General features: G+C 40.0%; 1 protein-coding gene across 1 annotated transcript in view; it reads left to right on the plus strand.

Annotated features, from left to right (window-relative positions):
* Nucleotides 1-5972: 5972 nt before the first annotated feature.
* The window catches only part of ABCA13 (ATP binding cassette subfamily A member 13), a 204331-nt gene continuing 188604 nt past the window's right edge, over nucleotides 5973-21699 (plus strand). The window contains exons 1-3 of the mRNA XM_068933822.1: nucleotides 5973-6041; nucleotides 11538-11631; nucleotides 14270-14386. Of these exons, the coding sequence (XP_068789923.1) occupies nucleotides 5973-6041; nucleotides 11538-11631; nucleotides 14270-14386 (280 nt within the window). The remainder of the gene's footprint in view (nucleotides 6042-11537; nucleotides 11632-14269; nucleotides 14387-21699) is intronic.

Consider the following 21699-nt stretch of genomic DNA (forward strand, 5'->3'; position numbering starts at 1 on the left):
CTAATGTGTGTTCTTTCTTCTTCCTCTATTCCCTATAGCATTGTACTTTTTTTTCTGTTACACTGTTTTTCTTCTGTGCTTACTAAGATCTGGAGCAAAGGAATGTATGACGACTTGGAGGGGAAAAAAAAATTCAACAGAGTATCCTGTAGTTTTCCACTAGTCACCATCCTGTAATACTGTGTTCCTAATACAAGAGGGTGCTGTATAAACACCTCTTACACTTGTGCTTCCTTCTAATTCCCCTAGGTGCAAAAAAAAAAAACAAAAAAACTTTTCTTTGTTTCAGAGGAAACTCTTACCATAACGTTACCCTGATAAGAACAACTGGACAGAGAGAGAAAGAACGAACTCAACAGCGTGCATCCGGCAGTAAAGTTACCTCCCTTTGGATTTTACTTATAGCTCTATAAAGAATTATAAAATATTTCACTGACCTTTATATGCAAATTGGTTCTTTAATATGAACCATTCACATTCTATATCATATATAAACATGCATTCTGTCTGTATCATATATAAAATGAGCTCATGTAAGCTGCAGGATATGAATCAGGATTTGGAGTGCTGTTATTAAAGGCACAGAGAACTTGCAGTAAATATTGGGTATTACATAGTGCAGCATCTCCTGGTTGATCTACAAATCCTGCTAACCCTTGAAACCTCCATTTCACTTCAAAGGCCAACTTTTTTTTTCCTCTGTGCTATTCCATACCCATCAATACATTACTGGATCCGTTTATCCCAGGTATCAGATAGGATAAAAGCAGAGGAGGAAGGTAGAAGATAAGAACAGCATAGAATTGCAAAGGGGAAAAAAAAGATTAGTTCCTACTAATGATCAATTCTTTGATTATTTATGTTCTTCCAACCTGTTTCTGCCTTTTTATTAAAGTAAAGGTTTAGACTGCAATGAAGATGTGTTAGGATAAAATATATTTGCTTCACTTTTGCAATAGAGTGAGAAAGTACAATAACTTGATCAGTGACTTGAAGAATTGGATTTCTGTTTTTGATATCTTGATATACTTCAGACAGAGATCATCTTTTATAGAAGGTATGAGGAAATCCTGAAAAGGAACATTGTGGAATGACCTGCTGCCAAAAGTACTTAGAGTTCATATCCTTCCTTTTAAAAGCAAGCAAAATAATTCTTACCTGAGGATATTTTCAGTATATCCTGAAAACAGGATTATACACATTTAAGATATAATCCTTTTTTTTTTTTAACCTTCTAAGTAATTCAGATTATTATTATATGGCTCTAATTTCAAAGAATTTTCTGTGCATTGTGTAATAAAACTGGATTTTCTTGTCGAGTCCTGCTGCGTCTGAATATGTTCCTAAAAAAAAAATGCATAAAGAACTGGATTTTTTAAAGTTGAGTTGAAGAGATGTGTTTCATTTCCATTGACAAGGTAGGTGAAAGAAACTAAAGAGTGAATGTTTTTAGATTTGTCCATCAGTAGTCAGTTCTTTCCTGACTGCAGTCCTCCGTACTGTGGGCAGCAAACTGGTAACTTTGGGGGGTTGGGTCTGCATGCAACTACCAAATACAGAAAAGCTCAGTAGTGTAGTTTGAAGAGACTACTGTTTGCTAAATGATGTAGAAGTTCACGCTCCTTGAAGGTTTCTTAGTCTTTAAATTAGTCTGATTTAGCTATGTTCTGTCTAAAACAATTTTTATTTAATGTTTTTACTCTTAAAACAGCCAAGTAGCGTATGAATTAAACTACAGTTAAGAGAGTCATCTGCCTGCTTTGTAATGAAGAGAGAGGAGGTCACTGAGCGGAACAATGTTAAATCTAAAACTCTCCAGTACAATGATAGAAGCAAGAGTAGTGCTGACAGGGGCAATGCTTCTGTTGCTACAAACAAAACGCAGCAGCAGAAAAAGGCAGACAAAGCCAGTTTTGCACGATGCGGAAACCTGATTCCAGATGCTTCTTGTCGTCTCAGCATGTAACTGTGAGAAAATTTTCAGAAGCCTACTATCTATCTGTCCTATTACAAGATTAAGATTCCTCAGAAGCTCAAACCACTGGTCTGCTTGCGAGATTTGCATGGTTTGTTTGTTTAACGTATAGTTACATTTTAAATCAATCCTATTATGTGACCTTACCCCCGCCGCCTTAACATTTTTTGTCTTACCCTAACTTTGCAGAGAGGAAGTATCTCCCAGGAAAGATGCTGCTAATCGATGGCATCCTGGAGGCGCTTTGTCTGCACAACAAGGCTGTGTCATGTAAATATTTACAAGTAGTACTCCTAGTATTGTTAAAAGGAAAGCTTGTGATCACACAGTAAACTTTGTAAAACAAATTGTGGGCGGTGGTAGGAAAATATGGTAGTCTGCCTGATTCCCAGCCATAGTCTCACAGCATTAGGCTACATTCTTGCCTACCAAACAGCATTTCTGGCTCCTAGGATTTAACCAGTGTAGCAGATAAAACTATGTTTCTTTGAATGTGTTTGTCAATCTACTGTAATTAGCATATATTAAAACTAGAGGCTAGATGAGGCATGTAGATGGTATCTTCTTATAACCAGTCAAGTTTTAAAACCAAGGATGTATGTTAGCAGAATATTCTCTGCCTTTTCTGCCCCAGTGGTTTTGAAGTTCTGACCATGACAAGGCCTACAAAAGCTAAGCAGAACCAGAAATGGGCAGGTCGCTCTGCCTTGTCCTCGGTTGGAGATTTGATTCTGAACATTTCTTTTTCCGTTCCAGAAAGTGTGAGTGGAGCACACATATGACCTTCTAACTTGCCTTTGTCAAAGCGTTTCTGCTAACTGGCCACTCTATTAAGGAGCCCTAAAAGTATGTAATTTATTTAGCTTATCAGCAACTGCTATGACTGAACCTTTTTAAGTTCCTTGAACATGCAGCTCTTAAACGAACTTGCTAGTTAGTTGATGAAACTAACTAAGCTTTAAAAAAAGCTTTCAGCATGGCAGCAATACAGCTGAAATTTCTTGCCATAAATATTCAGAACCAATTTGTTTTTATTGCCTGTTTGCTCGTTTTTTAATATCGTCTTCTGCCATTGGCTTGGGGGGGGGTTGTTTTCATATTTCTATAACATTGCAAATAATCAAGCTTATTCATCCTTTTTTAGAACTAATTTCCCCTGTGCCACTGCAGAGATAGTTCTTGGTTGAATGCTTATGAGATATCTTTTACTTTACTGTTTTTTGGGAAAAAATTTAAAATCTACTATTGGGCGACACTGTACTAGGCAAGAATAAAATTCCTGAGGGAAGGACAACGATATATGAAGGCAGTAAAGTAAACAACTCACTGGTGGAAGGTTTTTGTCTATTGGATTTCTTGTGTAGTAAAATGAGACTAATTCATTAGTACTGGATATTAATTACATACAAAATAGTTTGTTTCCTATTTCCATGAAAAGCTGTTTAGCATAAAAAGTAGCATGCAACATTTATGAGTATGTAATTATATAGAGTATCATAAAATATGCGCATCACAGTTAGACAAGCAGAGATTTTGCAGAATTATTTATTCAGAAAAATTTGGCAAACAGTTCACATGAGCTGTTTTAGCTTAAGTATTGGCCACTGTCCTCTGTATCAGCTGGTTTGATAAATAACCATTTGTAATTCATTGTGCTGGCTGACTAGTTAATCTTTTCCTATAAATCACACAATATAGATTCTGCTCCCCAGCTTTCCAAAACAGCTATGTGAACCCATGCATATATTCACAATATTTAAGTAGTGACAAATATTGGTTTGAAAATGCATATTCAGGTTATCCACAGAATTTTTATCTCACCCAGTCCTCTGTTGAGCAAAACTGTCTTTACTGTACACTTTCCTTTTATCAGGGCTTTTAGCACTGCTTGACTGGAAGCAGAAGCATCCCTTAGGCAGATGTGAAGTGGAGGTCCTTAGTGAGGCACGTTCTTCCTTTTGGGTTGTTTGCCCAGATACACTCTGGTGCCTTAGGGTGGGCGATGAAGGGAGCTCCCCCCAGCATGGGGAAGACGGAAGACGGATGATGAAGGGGCTGTATCTGTCTGCTGCATGTGGGGGGGCTGCTCGTCAGCTTTGGAGGAAGCAGGAAGGAGGCGACGTGTTTGGTGGCAGCAGGAGGTGCGCGCTCTGCCGATACCACGAAGGAGGAGCGGAAGGGGAGACAGCGGTTAATGAAAACTGAAGCAGTGCTCAATAGGCCCATCATTTTGCATAACTGAATTAATCCTGCCTTAGAGGTACAAACATACTTAAACAGATTCAGGAAAACACTGAAGAACTTTTAGGTTTTTTATATGTCCTGAGGACTTAAATTTATATTTAAAATTAAGCAATTGCTTCAGTAATCAGTGATCAGTAATTTTTCAGTCTCAGAGCAGAGCAAATAAAAGAAAACCCCATGATACTTGAGGCATAAAGCTGTTCAGCAAGTCATATCCTGCCATGACTTCATCTGTGGTTTCTGCTTTACTAGGACAAGATTTTTATTGGTGTGTAAATCTTTATAAATTCATGGCAACTGTTTAATCTGTTTTTTATTAATTTCTCTACTCCTTGTACCCACGGCAAATGTAGGGATTAAAGCAGCAGTTTGTGCTATTTCAAATATAAGAATGTAAACGGGCTTATCAGTCAGTGTAGCATGAAGTGAACAAGACTGCCTTCTTAGCTCAAATCTAGCGGAAGTCAGATTCCTTGCTAATGACTTCTTTATCCAAAAGGTTGTAGATATTTCTGGGACTTTTAGTCTTGATGAGGAAAAATAGCTGTGAATGTTAAAATGTCATTTTCATTCAATTTTGCAAAAAATGTAATCGTGAGATTTACTAAGCACTAATGGGAGAATATTCTGTCAGGGGTAGCACTGTCCTAATATGCATGTGTTTTAGCATGTGATGCATGATTCAGATTTTAAGTGGGTTGAATTACTTTCTATAAGGGCTGTGTTATGTCTCACCATTGACTGTAGAGGGAGCTTTTGGGGTTCATATCCTAACTTAGGCAACTCATTTGGGTAGAACCAAACAGACAAAAGGCTTACTCCTCTGCTCAAAGTAGCATTCCCAATCAAGAGCGCAGTCATCCTTGCAGCATGGTAAAAAAAAAAAAAAAAACAACCCAAAGCTCTGCACCACTACATACTTTCTGTGACCTGTGTCTTCAGGTAGCCCCCACTGCCACAGTTATGCACAGGTTCCCCTCCTGCAGATGGCTCCAGGAATTTCCCTCACTCCTCTTTTGCAAAGGAATGCTGGAAGACTGATTTTCCTCCGGGGTAGCATGTGGTAATTAATTAACAGAGTTTTGTTACTCTTCAGAATATCTTCCATATGCAGGTAATTTATGCTGAAAAAGGAGAAAGAACATGTCAGACAAACACCTTTTATAAGATCAAATTCAACATAGGCATATGCTGATACAATAGGACCACCACAGTGCTAGATGCACGCTTATGAGGCTGTTCTAGAAGGAGACAGACATTTATGGGGCTATATGGTTAAAAGGTGTACTTACTTTCTAGCTATTCTCTTTAAAAAGCTAAGAGTATGCATACAAAATGAAATTAACAGTGACAGAAAGTCACCTGACTCCAGAAAAAAATGAAGGTGTTTTATAGGTTGTTCATTTTTTCCTGTTATTTGCATTCATTTTTATTCCAGAAAAGTAGAAACAAGTGCAGAATATATGCTGTGGAGTAAAGCACCCTGAAGGCATTTATATAAACCCATCCCCTTACTGTTCATTGCACTGAGAAGCAAGTGGAAAGCTGAGATCCTCAGTAAATGCAAAACAAGAGGCAGGAACATAATCTAATCTTTTCTCAGCGAGCAGGCAAATCTCTTGCACCACCTTTCTCTAGTGCTGGAATAAATCTGTTACTGAAGCATATGCCCAAACTGCTTGGTGAGATGATTCTCAGTTAGAAAGTCCTTAAGAAGCCACTCTCCAAGTGGATGCAGAAAAGACAAGACAGGATGGGACATGCTATTCACCAGTTCAAGGCTCTGTTTTGGAAGAATTGGCTCTGCCGTGTGAGGCAACCGGTGAGTGTTTGGAAATCATAACAACGAAAGCAATATTTTATTTTATTTTATTAATATCTGTTGGAAAGAGTGTATTAATCTTTCCTTTTCCACTACCGACTATTAAAGATCAGCTGGCTGCAAGTGGTTCTAGTTTTGCCTTTAGGCTTCTAATCGTTTAAAACATAACGGTGTGTTTTAACTCTAAAACGGCTGAATACAGCCATGCTCCTCAATTTGCAAGTGAGACAGGAAATCACATACAAGTTTTTAAAGAGCCTCAGCTTATCTGTTAATTACTATTAGATACTACTGGTAGTTGTAGCAATGGTGAGGATGAAAATCAATTTCCCTCACATTTTGGGTCTCCCTGGTGATGTAATAAGGCTTGTATAATCGAGATCAAAATCTAGATATTCGGAGTAAAAGTATGATATACTAAAATTATATAAATTTTTAAATCTCCTTTCTTATCCTTTCTACAAAGCTTATTTTATCCTTTTAAATTGCAATATGCAGAAGAATGGGGTAGATGCTTTAAAAGCAGCCAAAATTAAAATGCTGCTAATAAGAGGTGAAATGTCCTTGTTTGCTTTAACTGTGATTGACGTGTGATTTCTTTTTTTAAGATTGAAGGAAGGGAATTCTCTCAAGTGAGTTAACATTTTGGTGCAAAAACGATATGTTAATGTCACTACAATTAACAGTTTGTCATTGATTTCCCTTGTCTGCGATGATCTGGGAATTTGCAAAGAGGCATGTTGGCTGCTTCAGATGGGATTACCTCAATTAAACAAACATCCAGCTTTTTGTCTCAGAAATATTTCACTTAATCAGAAACTGATGATTTACAGAATTTCTTTTTTAGATGATTTTAAGTGATTTTTTTAAAAAGATAGATCTTGTCATGGGATGACTGACTACCTTACAAACCTGGACCGTGCGGGTTTCATGTGGCACAAGGGAGGGGAGGAGGGGGAGAAGGAGATTTACTGCGTGGCTCCACAACTTGTTTCAAAGACCAAAATTTACTACTCAAGTTACGACGGTACAAAGCAGCAATTCTTATTAACAGAAACTTAGCTCAACTAGAATACTTATTTTCTAGTTACGCTAAAAATTATGCTAACGGTAACTACTTAGTAAACAGACAAAGCTAGCTAATTGTAATATGCTAATTGTAATTACCCACACGAATGAACTAGGCAAACCAGTTATGGCTGATCTTACCCACTGTTGCCTCAGTGGCCAACGTACGCTCAATCTTCGGGAGTACCTGCGGGAGGGCGTCCCCGTCCCAAAGGGTTCTGCAGGTTGGCAGACCCGCTGTCACCCACGAAGAGCCCAAGACGGCCTCTGGGGCTGAGATCCTAGGATCTCTGCAATTGCTGTTATTGACACCTAGAATCAGTACTCTACCAAAGAAAGACACAAACATTTTAGACTGGGAAGTCTGCCTTTGATAAGCCTTTGATGTGTACTGAAATACCAGAGGTAAATTGAAAATGGGAAAATTATTTTTGCTTTCCTAAAACCTTTCGAACAACGGAGGTTAGACTAATAGGCCTATACTTGCCTGGCTCACTGGTATTCTCCAGTCATACACTTGATATATTTATTGAACCTTGAATTTTATAGATTCATTAAAAATCATTGCTATCTATCTTATGCTTTAGGAGTAACGAGGTTTCTCAAGTGAATTACAATAACCAAGGGGAATGCAGCCCAGAACAAGAGAGTGATCGTTGTTTACAGCTCCTATCATTTCATTAGGTGCTTTTCTGCTCCAGTGCCAAAACTAGTGGCATTGTGAAATGTTCATTTTGATCCCTAGATCTGTGGGAAAAAAAAAAAAATCTGGAGAGTCTGCCCATTTTAAAAAATGGTGCTTTTGTATGTTAAGAATCTTTGCCTCGTTAGTCCCAGATTTGGAATAACAACCCTTCCCTGCATGCCAGATTTTTGGATAATCTAACTAAGCAGATTAATTTTGGAAGAGTTTAATACAAAAGAGAGTTCTCGGCTCTAACTGTTCTATAGCTGGCATACTCTGCTATGTTACAGTCTGTATAAGTGACTTTTTTACTCAGAGAGTATCCTCTTTTGCAGAAAGAGATGACACTCAGTTATACCTATAAATTGGTTATTTCTTCCCCTCTTTCTGTTTTGCTTTTCAAGTAACATTCGATTATCCAGCAGCAGTTCTCAATGGGCAAAAACTCTTAAAGTACAACATACTCCTAAAATGTAACTGCAGACAAAAAAAGCCTAGGAATGGGCCAAAATCAATTAATTGAGGACTACCTGAAATAAACAAACTTCCTTGGCTGGATCCAAGGCCCGTGGAAATCTGCAGGAAGAATACCATTCAAAGTTTTAGCCCAAATGATATATCACAGCCTGTGAAAATTAGGCCTTTGGTAACATGTTAGGGCATACCAAAGAGAGTTTCAATGGGGAAAGTCCAGTTGATTTCCCGGTTATCCTAAATATGAATGACTGAGTTTAATGTAACCTAATATGAGAAATGGTAAGAAAAAAAAAGGTCCAGAATGAGTGCATTTATGCTTTTATTTCAGTGAACTAATCCAGATTTTGAAGGCAGAAACCTGCCTCATTCTGAATTGTTGGGAAATTTGCTTCTCCATTGGAAAAGTTTTGTTTTGTCTCAGTTAAGGGGAAACATAATATCATTTCTGTTTTTCTATGGCTCTTAGCAAGTAGAACCTTTCAGATACCATAATTTCTATGAAACTGTCTATATAAGGGCAAAAGCATTCTGCAATGCTAGTACTATGTTCTTCCTCAATTTTAGTGATAAGATGGAGTGATATTTTTGATCCTAGGTCGTCTGCTCTAGTGAGATTTGCTAACTTCTGTTCTGTCCCTCCAGAATGTCTTTGTGATGATGAAAAGCCTTTACATCTGTCCCTTTGTGCCTTCTAGGACAAACAAATCCTTCTCACCACCGTGTTTAATCCCTTGCACTTTCTGCTTGAAATGTAAACCTTCTTACTAATTACAAATAACTTGTTAGGTATACTTTCACCGAGAAGACATCGTCACCAACAAGGTGTCCTAGTGAAGTGCTGCTCCAAACGCACATCCTTTTTAGTTAGATTTAGCTCTATACAATACGATCAGATCCTTTATGAACACTTCAGATACTGGTGACTGAGACAGTAGGGAAAACTGCTCCTTTCCTTCCCACATTCTGAGTCTTTGTTAAATATAACTATAAACTTCAAGGCTTCCTGGCTAGTAGACAACAACCAGCAATTTATTTTGGCCATGAGGCCCGTCCTAAGCTTTTGAACGTAGAGCTGCCTACACTCAGCTGTGATGGCTTCTCACCAGGCTTGTATTTACCTGGACTGGGGCTTTGTCCAGGCCCTATTACTGGAAGAACACAAAGATGGCGTGGTAAATTTGGTGCCTGGGGCTCACAAGTATGACTCTGGATACTGCGCAAGGGACTATGCTATTGAGTCAACCACACTTTTAAATTCTTTATTTATGTTTAATCTGCTTACAAGAGGGAAAAGGAAGTCCCTGAGTAAAGCTGGGTGGTGTGGGATGGATAGAAGCCAGAAGAGCAGGAAACCAGAGGAGTTTGACGAGTCTGTGCCTCTCCCCGTGATGCTCCCCCTGATGCAAGGGGATGCTCCACATGAAGGGCAGATGATATGCAACTCTGTCTTGTATCTGAAAGGTATTATCAAGTGAATACCTAAATATACCTGTAGTACCCGGTTGCTCTTAGAGGTGTCAGGGCCCTGAGGGCACTAACAGGCCTTAATGGCCTTGACCAGCCCCACCTGGGGCCTTTGCTCACACAACCTTGACCAGCCCCACCTGGGGCCTCCACCCACACCCTGCCCATGGACGGCAGCTCCGTTTCAGCTCAGCTTCTACCCTAGCAACACTACAGTGGTCCTGCCCAGCAGCTCTGCCACGATCCTGCCCTGCCTGGCTGTGAGCACTGCTGATTTGGACCTCAGCCCACGGGCCGACTGCTTGGCCCTGTCACCGTGGACCTGCCTGATGAGCTGGACTCTGGGCTGAGCCCGGCTGCTACACCAGGGCCTGTCCCACTCCCTTGCTCAGGTACCGTGGGATGGGTCTGGGGCTCTGATCTCCTTGCAGCACTGAACCTGGGCCCAGTTGGGGCTCCTGGGGCTTTCCAAGGACTGCTTAGCCCCTTCCCTGTGCTGCTCCTGGCCACCCTGCTCCCTTGTGGGTGGTGGGAAAGGCCTGGCTGCTGAGACCGGGCCCAGGGAGCTTCCTGCCTGCCCACGCGGAGCCCTGAAAATCAGTAGAGAGCCTGGCCTGACTCTTCTGGTTTGCTCCTCTCTGGTTTGGAGAGTGTCCAGGTTGGATGAGTGACTTTTACCGTGTTTCAGGAAGACTTCAGTTTGTTGTGCTGTGTTCGGCAGAGCAGCCCTTTTCTGCAGGGCGGACCTTTTGCCATGTAATTATTTCTTAAGCCTTATCTTGCAAGGACTCCCCAAAGAAGTAAGATATCTAAGTTCAGGAATTGTTTCCCTATCGGGGCTTAATGTGCCTCACAATTTAGGTTTTGAAATAAAAAAGCCCGTGATAATCTTCAAAGAAATTAAAAGCCTTTTTAAATATTTCTGATTTCCCGTTTAATATGATTCTTTCTACTGCATTCTTGTTAGTGAATTAAGTATTTGTGCTTTCATAGTACTTTTATCAGCGAACCCAGAAGTGCTTCCAAAATCAGCTGAATAGCGATCTCCTTGTTCTGCTGCTGAAATGGCCGAGACAGCTTTCTTCCTGCATGCAGCTCGATTGGGGGTCCCAGCCTTTTTGCTGAGGTGCAGGCACATGCTAGATACATGCAGTCTGCTTGAATAACCCTTGCTCGAGCTCTGCTAGTTCAATACTGGCACCAGCCTGGGTATCTTTTCACTCCAGTCATGGAAATGGGAAGGCGACAGCGTGGCTGTGCGTGGCCACAGGTGCTGCTGGGGGTGATAAAGGCAGCTCGCGGTGAGGGACGACTGTGGGTAAAAGGTAAGGATGTAGCAGCAGGGGTCCTGGATCCAGGGAACAACAAGGAGGTGATGCTGGTCAGAGTCTAGGGCAACAGGCTTCGGAGAAGTGTGAGGGAACTGTAGCCAGGTACAGAATACCACTAATTCTTAAAGTGGATCAGGTGCTGGAAGCCGCTGTAGTTGCGTCGCGTCGCGTCAGACATATTTCTGTACTGATCAGAGGGAAACATGTAGAAATGCTAGAAGCAGAAGGAGAAGTGAAAACTGCTTTTGTATTCTGAAAGCAGTGTGTTTGTCAAAGTTATAAGTTGTTGTTTTTTTTTTTAAAGTAAAAGTCTTAAAATAACCTAATTTGCTTTCTGTGATTTTACTTTGCCTTAAGTAATTGTAGAGGGCGTATTTAGGGCTTTTCATTTAAAATATATATGAATTTAAATGGAGTTTGTGAACAAATTGTTCCCTTTAGCAGTGATAATGTTTTGATTTCCCTTTTCAGGTCCTGTCTCTCTCTGAAATACTCTGGCCATGTGTGCTTTTCTTCATTCTGGCTGCAATCCGCTTCCAGGAGCCTCCAAAATACAAGGAAAACTGTATGTTTTGTTTCACCTGTGCTCTTCTATTTCAGTGCATTCTGTCTGAAGTAGCTGAGAAATATTAGAAAGATAAACGAGAAGGTGTAACTTAAATGTGGTAAAGTCAAAGGAAAGAACCCTACAGTGAGATTCAGTCTTTAGCTGCAGATCTAAGTGACTCACATTTGGAATGGGGTGGGGTGGAGAAATACCTAGTTTTGAGTCCAGTCCCTCAGACTAGTTTTAAACTCCGGAATAAGGCGAGTTACTTTGATTCTAGCTCTACTTGTTCTCTCTATTGATAATAATCTGCTGATTATTCAGCAGATCTCGACAGTGAGCCAAGATGAATCTTGCCCCTGCCTACTGGCTGGATATTTGGGATGAGCACGTTGTAAAAAGGAAATTCTCTGATTTCCACTAATATTTAAAAAAATTGTAATGGCTCCCTCCACATTGTAAAGTTCATCTTGTTCTTGTCTTGTCAAATGTCAGTTTTGTTCAGAAAGGAATGACTCATGATATCATAATCTATTCAATTTATTCTATCAATCGCATGTCAGACACATTTATATTTTGTGATCTTACTGGGAATAGCATCTTGGGTTCATTTTCCCAATTCGGCAACTTCCCAGAAAAATAAAGTGCAGGGCTAACTGAAGCCAGGAGCAGAAGAGACAACAAAATAAAAAACTGTAATGAGCTATATTACTATGTAAGAGCTTAAATGATTCTGTATTTAAGATGAGCATGTAAGTTTTGGACCTCTTGGCTTATGCATGATTTAGTTGTACTTGCTTTACAGGAGCCTCTGGATTTATTATCCTGAAGAAAGCTTGACATGTTTACAAAACAGCAATAGTAAATACTCAGCTTCAGTATAACGTGTATTCACTCTTTTTAATTCATCATTCTGTTACATGGAAAAAGTTCTGTGAGATGCAATGATTTCTGATACAGACTTTGTCAAAATTCTTTAATTTGGAGGTAGACAATAATGTATTATTCTTATAGGGCCAAATAAGAGAGGTTCAGTTGGTTAATTTTGATAGTGCTTACTAATGTCCTTTTGAGGCTAACATTAATCATTTACTATTTCAAAGTGTCTCCAACTGTGTGACAAAATATTCTTTTTTTTTTTTTTAACCTATACAGCAATATCACTGGTACATTCAAATAATAGTTCTATTACTAAGGAGATAGCAAGCTAAGAATATTGTCCCCTGTTGAAAGTATAGGGGATATCTAGGTAAGGAGAGAATAACTGTATTCTAAATGTTGCCAGGTGAGAGAGATGCATGATTTTTTTTTTTTTTTCCAAAGCTATATGAATAGTTTGCTTGAGGAATTACTTAATGCTATTCCTAAACTCTTCTCTTCCTTTTAACTAAATAATGAAAAGTCTGTTGCTTGATAGAGTGTGTTTGCCTATATAAAAAGTAAGTTGCTTTACTTTGAGGTCACTGGAGAACAAACTAGGTTTAGCAATGATAGCAACCAGTTTGATAAAACAGCTGGAGATCTATAGAGTGAAACAGCTGGAGAGAGCCTAGGTTTGTGCTATATATGTTTATTTTAGATCAGCTCTATTCTGGTCCCAAGGATGCAATGTATGTTAGTGTTATGAGTGCGTTAGGTGTGTGTTTGGTTCTGCTTGAGTTTCAGTGGAAAGGGATCCAGTGCATGCACTTGAGCTTTCTACAAAGTGATTTGGAGTGTGCTAAATAAGAACAAAAATAATCTACAATTGGCACTGGTCATTCAAAACTTGAAATTAATGACTTGATATATCAGGTACAGTTCCTGAGAAATGAAGGCTAGCTTGACTAATGGTGCAACTTCTAGTGGTACCTGTCTCCAAAATATTGATAGCAGAGTTTAATTAAAATTAGGATTTTAAAGTATTTCTATGTATGTAGCAATTTCCTCATTTCTATGTCTTTCAACTCTGAGTTTTCAGTAAGAAAGCTAGCCCAAATGTTGGTTTGTTGAGCTATACGCTGCTTATTTAAACTTGCCCTTGCATCTTTCTCATTTCCCTCTTAATTTTGATGTAATAGTTATAAAAAGAAGGTTAGCTGAAGGAAGAGTGGGAATGGTCTTTCAACTATTTCTCAGTTTTATCTCTTTAAAACAAAGAAATGAATGTAAACGGGAGCCCTATAGCTAGTAATACTATTGCAAGATGAGCAAAAAGTTGTTTCGTGTTTTGAGGTTTAAATTCTCAGAAAACATAGAAAAGTTGCTGTTTAGACAGTCTTGATGGATGCAAACTCAAACATCACTGAACATCAGCCTGGGAGAGAAGAGGAAAAATAATGTTTTTCTGAAGATTTCCAGATTCTAATTTAGGTCATTAGACACGCTAGGTAGACAGGTTAATAAGCACACGATGGTGTTGCAATGGTGTGACCACTGTGAAAATCAGCTTTCCAAAGACTGCTCTCTAATGTCTCACTGCTGTCATAGTTTGACGCAGAAGTTCTCTATTTTCTGTGTTGAATTAGTTGTTCCTAAATGAAAAGTTTGCTGTTGATATAACTTCATTGCTCACAGGTGACAAAGCCACTCTCTATGAGAAGAGAACATAACGTTATTGCACAGGCTTTATACCTGGAATGTCACTGGTTTCATTTCTGCTACTGCTTGTTTTTAGGTTACTTAGAAGCTCGGGATTTGCCAAGTCGGGGCCTTTATCCTTTTGTGCGGACTCTTTTTTGTAATGTTGGTTCAAGATGCAGGAATACCAGTTACACAATACAGAAAAACAACCGTTTACGGTAAGATATTTAAACTTGACATAGCTCTCAAAAATCCACTCTACATTTTTTTCCTACAGCAGAAGTTGTTACTGTCTTATTATTGTCTAGGAAGAATAGGAGGTTTGTTACTGCAGACTAAGTTTCCCTCTGTGTCCTTATGAATGTGGCAGTCATAATCATGCCTCTTCCTAATCTTTGCCTTGCGTTTCATGCTGTTAACGGATACAACAAGATCTTACAGTTGCTTTTTAAAGGGGTTACTGTTTTAACATTCTTAAAATGTGCCTTGGAGACAAACTGGAGAGGGCCCTTGTAATATATTTGCCCTTCACTGCTGCAACACTAGAGCATGCTTCATGCTTTATCCTTCACTGGAACTTCTGTTATTATGTGGAGGTGAGATCAGCCAGCAGAAAGCGTATCATATTTGGATTTATGCTTTGAGTAATTTGGGAGCGTACATGGTGGGAGACGCAGAAAAGCAAGGATAGCTCTTGAGTGAGACCCACAGAGAAACAAAGAGGAGTAGCATAACCTCTGTAAAGCAAAACAAAAAAACCCCAACCAACAACAAAAAAAAAACCTCTGAAAAAGTAGCTCTATGAGAGAGGTCCTTGTCACAGGATCCTAGAATGCAGAAAGAAAAAGGATGAACTTGAATTTAGCATTTTCCTTTAGGAAATTTATTACTTTCATCTGCTTCCAAATGTTGAGAAAACACTGAGATGCAAAAACACATATGGATACATATTAACGATATGCTCTCTGGCTGATGGATGCATTCATAAGCAACCTTTTAAATGTATAGTAATAAAGGCCAATTAAAGTGAGCTAATAAAAATGTGCGTGCATATATATTGTGTTCTCAGAAAACTGTGAATGCCTACAAAAAGATCTTTTAGATGTGAGTCAGCTAGTTGCCTGAAAGCATCGCCTCTTTAATGATTTATATAGAAGTTTATAGATAGCTTAGTTTTATAGATAGTAATGTATTTGGCATGCAGCAAGCATAACCAATTGCTGCGATACTGCAGCTTTATAATACCTGTGTTTTGATTACTGTTTTCTAGTTGTACGTGTAGACAATTGTTAATTATTTATCTTGCATAGTTTTATGCTTGGAGAGGAAATGCCTTATATGTTAAATAATTCTGTGTTAGTATAACTGAAATTTTAACAGTCTAAGCCAAGACTCATTATTAGTCCAGATATAATTACCACAGGAAAAAAATACTTAAACAAAAAAACTCACCCTCAATAATAATAATAATACAGTTAAAATTGTTATACACATGCTTAGTTTCTACCCCTTTCCCTAGCGTTAGCCTCAGCCTTCCTCTGCTCCTCTGGGTTCTAAGGTTAGTGGTTTTAGTGTGGTGGGAGTCTAAATCTTAAGGTAAATCATCAGCTTCTGGAGTCCTCTGCCTGGAGAAATATGGTGTTGGTGGCTTCTTCCTCACTCTAGGATCCACTTGGGGTCGTTTTTGTTTGCTAACATGCCTTTACATCTTGCTCGTTCTTTATTGGTCTGCAATTCCATGTTACATCTGAATTTACTAGAAAAGGTACGTTTTCTGTATGTACGTTTCACTTTCTCTTTGCTCTTTTTGGTACCCGTGAAACTAGTTTTGTCCAGCTCCTGCTCTGCATTTCTTTAACTGACCACTGGTGAGTGAGTTATAGCTGCGGGGTCCCCAGCGGCCTGTACCCCGTCTCTTATTTTATGGCTATATCTCTCTACGCTGTGTCTCCAGTTCTAAAAGCCTCTGCTGTCACGCTGGGCCTGTGTTCCTCTTCGCTGCTTTACTGTGTTAGTCATAAATATCTCATTCTGTTCTGAATAATCACGTGTTTACACTGCCTGTATGTGTATAAAACTATGGTAGTACCAGAAAAGGACAAACTAAATCTGTTAATTTAAAAAAATGTATATATTGTTACAACTAAACCAAATCAGAAACAAAATTGCAGGCAAGTCAAGACAAGTTCAGCCATGGCAAGCCTGTTAAGCCTCTGTCCAGTGGGCTTGTAAACTCAGTACAAAGCCTATGGCCTATTACTAGCAATGGCAATACTGTATGACTGGGCTATAAAGTTACAAAAGCTATTGGCCTTTTTATTTTTTAATTATTTCCTAAAAGGATAGTTCTTGTTTATACCATTCCTCTAGATGCTACTTAATTTTTAAGTGTATGACCTTTATAAAGCATGATCTATATTGGTTATTCTGCATGATTATTTACACTTCTTTGAACGAACTGCCTGAATTATATTCCAGCTCAAAAGAAAAGCAGGAAAGAATTTCCTGGAGGCAGTCTTGGACCTACTTAAGAATCAGAGGAATTATTCAATGTATTTCACTTTCTTTTTTTTCAATCATAAATGAAATGCATGCATGTATCTATAAACTAAAAAGAGGCCACAAAGAGTGAGTAGCATACAGCCTAGGTCAGGAAAAGGGTAAAAAGGTAGCACGAAGTTCATTCGGAGGTCAGTCTATTCCAGCAGGTCCATCAGTATAAATTAGATCAACCTAAGGGATGCTCTGACTTGCGCTGGCTGCCAACAGCCTTAGGGATCCAAATTGTCAGCTTGAGATCAACCAAACATAACTGAATCCTAGCAATGCTACTGTGCTAGCTGCAGAGAAGGGATGGCATAGGAACTGTAATACCAATTATCTATCCTTTGTGGATATACTTTGGACTGTAGCCAGTTATTTATATCACTTTTGGGGCCACTTTGCATTAATACGGATAAATCGAGGACTATGCATAGCTTGCATGGACGCTTAACCATTTGTTTTCATAGTGTGTGCCACACTATCAGTTTGAAAAATACAGTTATCTTCTCTTGGAAAAAGTCATTCTGTGACTTATGTAGTGCCTCCACTATGAAAGCCATAAACCATTCAAATAGCCAAACTTGTACAGAATATATATATGTGTATATATATATAGTGTGTGTGTGTATATATATATAATATGTGTTTATATATACACAATATAACAGAATACCTTTTTTGAACTTGGTTTTGTACATCACATCAAGAAGCAAACTTTCCGTACACAAAGCCGTTAGGAACAGCACCATTGCAGACAGCACGTCTTTCAAAAAGAAATGCCATGATCTTTTCAAGTTAATATTGTGTCTAAGTGTGGCTGTACTGAAGTACTGAACCGTTAAGTGCCGCAAGAATCTCAGGATGGGCGTCAGTGGGAGCAAAAGGTAGAAACAATGATTTTGAACATCCGTTGCCAGAGGGTAATCCTTTATGCTTGATCCATATGACTTCTCTAAGGTAAGTGTATTTCTGGGAATGGGAGGGAAGGAAAGAAAGGGGGAGGGATGAAATGAACCTCTTGTCCTAGGTGCCTGAGAGGGGAGACTGATTTGGCTGGGTTGCTGAGGTGGATCTCTTTTGACCTTTTCCTGCTGTGAGCTCCCTGGAGAATTCATACTGCTTTTAAGCTCAAACCCCTCAGATTTTATTGGAATAAAAATTAGAAACATCTCTTTCTAAGCAGAGGAAGCTCAAACCAACCAGGTTTAAAAAGACTCATAAAAGACTGAAATCACTTCAGCGTTCTTTTTCTCAAGCCAATGAGTCCTCACATGTGCATCGCTACTTCTAAGGTTGGCTTCAGTTAACTCAATAATTCTGATCTGCATTAAAACCTGTCCCCTCCTCTGATCCCTGGGAAAGGATCCATTTCCCAATAGCCCCGAGGCTCTGTTCCCTGCTCCTCTCTGCAGCTTCTGCAAAAGCTGCTGGCTTACAGCTCTCTGCAATTCTCTGGCCCAATACACCCAGCAATATTTCAAACCCTCTCTGCTCTGAGCGTGTTTTAAGAGTTTCTATGGGGAGGGACATGTTTCTCTGCTTTTTCCAGAAGTTTCCACCTCTCATAGTCTTGATGGAGCATAGAGTAAAACTGAGAGCATGCAAATAACATTTAAAAACCATTCAGCACGGTGTTCTTCTGTGGCCCTGTGCCCTTAGCCGCTGATGAGTATGCGTGCACACATCTGAACATAAAGTATTGCTAATGCTTGTAGTTTCACTGAAAATCTTGCACGACATGGTGGGATTTGCTCTTGCATCCCAGACTGCGAAATATATGTGTATGACTTTCAATACCTTAAAGAAAACTAAGCATAGGTTTTTCTCATGTTTAGAAGTATAAAGATAATGCAAGCAAAAATCTAAAATGTTATTTCTAAGCACCTTGCTTTATGTCCTCTTTATCTGTAATTATTGCCAAATAGCGTTCAAACAGCTGGGGTTAACAATCAATACGAAGAGCCAATAACCTCCAACTTGCAGAAAAATCTGAGTGCCCTGCTCACAAATCTGCTACTAGATCCTACCTTTCTGTGACAGACATGCATTAAGCCGTTGTCCAGCATGTCTGTTGGTGTCTATGGGAACGTCGTGCCTCCAAGCTGTTTTGAGAGCAGGCCAAATGGGAGCCAGCACAGCTGAGGCTTTGCTATTTTAGAGACATTTTTAATGCAGCAGCAGGGGTCAGGTTGAGACGAGAGTTTGCTGGGAGGCTTATGAAAATTCCCAGTTTAAATGGCATCGCGCATCATAGCTCAGATCTCAGATGAGCTCTGAAATATTCTCATTTTGAGTTACTCGATGATTTGGACAGAATTTGTGTTTCTGAGTCATAGCTTTAGGAAAAGCCAATAGCTTTTATGCGCTCAGGTGATACAGAGACTTTTTGTTCTTTTGCAGTGTTTTGTCATGGTCAAAGCTAACATGGATGTGTTTTCAGTAGTTTGAAAAGATGTCTGTCTTCAAACTATTTGTGGAAAGGCACAATTAAGGGAAGAGTTACCATAGGTGTTGAAATAGATACCTTTCCTTAAAACCCTAGTTATGTATGTCCTCTCTTACAAGTTACTGGGATGCTCATTTGTGTCATCCCTTGGTTTCCCTCTTCATTGATCCTAGCAACTGCTGCTGGTGACTTCCTTTACATGAGTCTGTTAGTGTCCCTCTTCTGCCCCTGAAAGCATGACAGCTATTGCAGGCTCTCTGAGAGAACAGCACTATTGTACAACACTTCATTATTTTGGCTGGTAAACTGTCTGAAAACTGCTTGTTTTGACTGTTCTTGCAGCTGCTTTTGAAGTCTGGTTTCAAATCTCTTCTAGCAAGACAGTAATATTTTTCTGTGAAACTTTGTCTAACTTGTGCAGAACTGTGAAACTAGGAATACCTCTTAGCATTCTCACTAGGGAATAAATATGGCCCCTGTTACAACGTTAAAATAAATAATAATAAAAAAAAACCTTTAAAACTTAGTACAGGCATTCAGTAAATAGAAGTTCTGCAATATTTTAAATGGGCTTATAAAACTGAGCGTGATAACAAGTATCACGAGCGTTACAGTTTCCTCTTCCAAATGAGGTTCTGCGGAGGCCCTGGAGAAGGGACTGGGGCAGTGAAGAGACAGAAGGGGAGCATAAGGGAGCTGCCCGACACAGTGCTTCCCATGAAAATCCCCCTAAACTAACAGCTTGGGAACAATAGGTCCCAAGTGGCTTCTCTCCTCCTACGAGGAGGCTTGTGTTTGGAAGCGCAGTGGGTCTGTGAGTTTCTTGGACTGCACTTGCCTGCTTTTCTGTAATAGTTGGGCCTTTTCCCTGTTTGTTTTTTTTTTTTTTGAACCTTCTTCCACACCCTGAATACCTATATCCCCCCTCTACCACCTCCCAGCTCCCCCTGCAGTTTCACTATCAGCTTGCTTCCCTGCACTTCTCCCTAGAGCTCTCCAAAGCTGCTGCGCTCCCAAGACCTACCAGGTATTTTCTTTAATGTTTCTAGGCTGCGTGTTTCCCCAAGTTTTGTGCCCTCCTTTCCCCTCACAGGGGAGCAGCACGTCTCCCCGGCCATCTAGGCTGGAGGCAGAAAGGGACCACAGCTGCAGGGGAGCAGTAAGGGGGAGCTGAGAGCCCCGGCCCGGCCAGCAGACCACGGGCACGCACGGAGCATCGGGCAGCGTGAGCTGAAGCCTTTGCTCGTTTTCACAGTTCAGGGGAATCTTTACAGGTATTGAGGGGACATTTTGAAAGTAAGTGATGAATATCAGATAGCATTTTCTCTCTGTCAGGGGCGGGGGGGAGGAAAGTGGGGTGGGTGTTAAGTTATCTTCTCATTTGAAAAGCTGGTGCTAAACAGACTGCTTATCTGTTACCCACCGACTGCTATCTGCTCTGCTCCTGCCCCAAAACCCCTCGGTGATGTGCTCATACGGCAGGCATGAGGCCAGATGGTTTCCAGGCCCAGATTGCCTTTGTTTTTTTTCTTTAAAAATCAGATGTGCTTCTGCAGTGCATTAAAAAGGTGGCAGCAGTGCATAAAAGGAGATGCCGTGCTTTTCTGCTGCCGTACTCCTTATCAGTACGAGCATTGCAGGCTCGGAGTCAGCAGTGGGGCAGGAGGGGCGGGTGTTATTAGCTGCACCCTGTCACTGGCACCTGTGTGAAGCTGGAGGTCAGGCAGCACCTGCAACCCTCCTGCATGCGTAGAGGTGTCCTTTTTCCCTAAGAACGGTATTATTTGCAATGCCTCTAAAATGGGGAGATTTTACCTGGGAATGCAAGACTTGCCTCTAGTTTGGAGGGAAAACAATGCGAGGCTATGATACTGCCTTCAGGCTGCACACCTCAAAATACTCGTGACTGTGTTAAGTGACTGTATGTTGTGAGCCTAGCTGCCAATTTAAAGTTTGACGAGTATTAGGCATGAGTTTTCTGTGGGAAAATCCTGTGAAAACTGAACAAGAGCACTTTCTTTTTGAAGTTCTGGCTGGATTTGTGTTCTCATTGATGTGGCTGTTACCGTGGGTCGAGCGCTGGCTGCTTGCTCGTGCTCAAAAAGCACAGTGCTAAAAAGTTTTCAGTGCAGTTAGCGCTCCGGTTCTTCGTTTTCAAATGTCAATGTTTATAGCTGTGAGAAATTTCTAGGTGTAGGTGTGTTAGTAATATTGGAAATTACGTGGTGTTTGGAAAAGCAATAGCTAAAGTGCAGCTATTAATCACTCTAAAAGCTTCCCTATGTCTGAACAACAGGAATCTGCCTTTTAAAACTGTATTTAAAAGAAAAAATGTGGTGGGGGAATTGTTCTGCCCTTAATCCACTGAAGTGTGAGGTTTGTGAAAGTTTTCTACAAATCCTACTGGCTGTCAGCCAAGCCGGCCTCCAAATAAGCTGCACTGAGACAATCAAGAGCTTGCTGGATGTCTTAAGATTAAATTTTCTCCTCATCCCTTACTCAAAAGTTGGAGAGCACTCTGGGGGTGTATGGAA

The sequence above is a fragment of the Struthio camelus genome, chromosome 2, assembly GCF_040807025.1.
Source record: "Struthio camelus isolate bStrCam1 chromosome 2, bStrCam1.hap1, whole genome shotgun sequence".
In the NCBI taxonomy this organism is placed as follows: domain Eukaryota; kingdom Metazoa; phylum Chordata; class Aves; order Struthioniformes; family Struthionidae; genus Struthio; species Struthio camelus.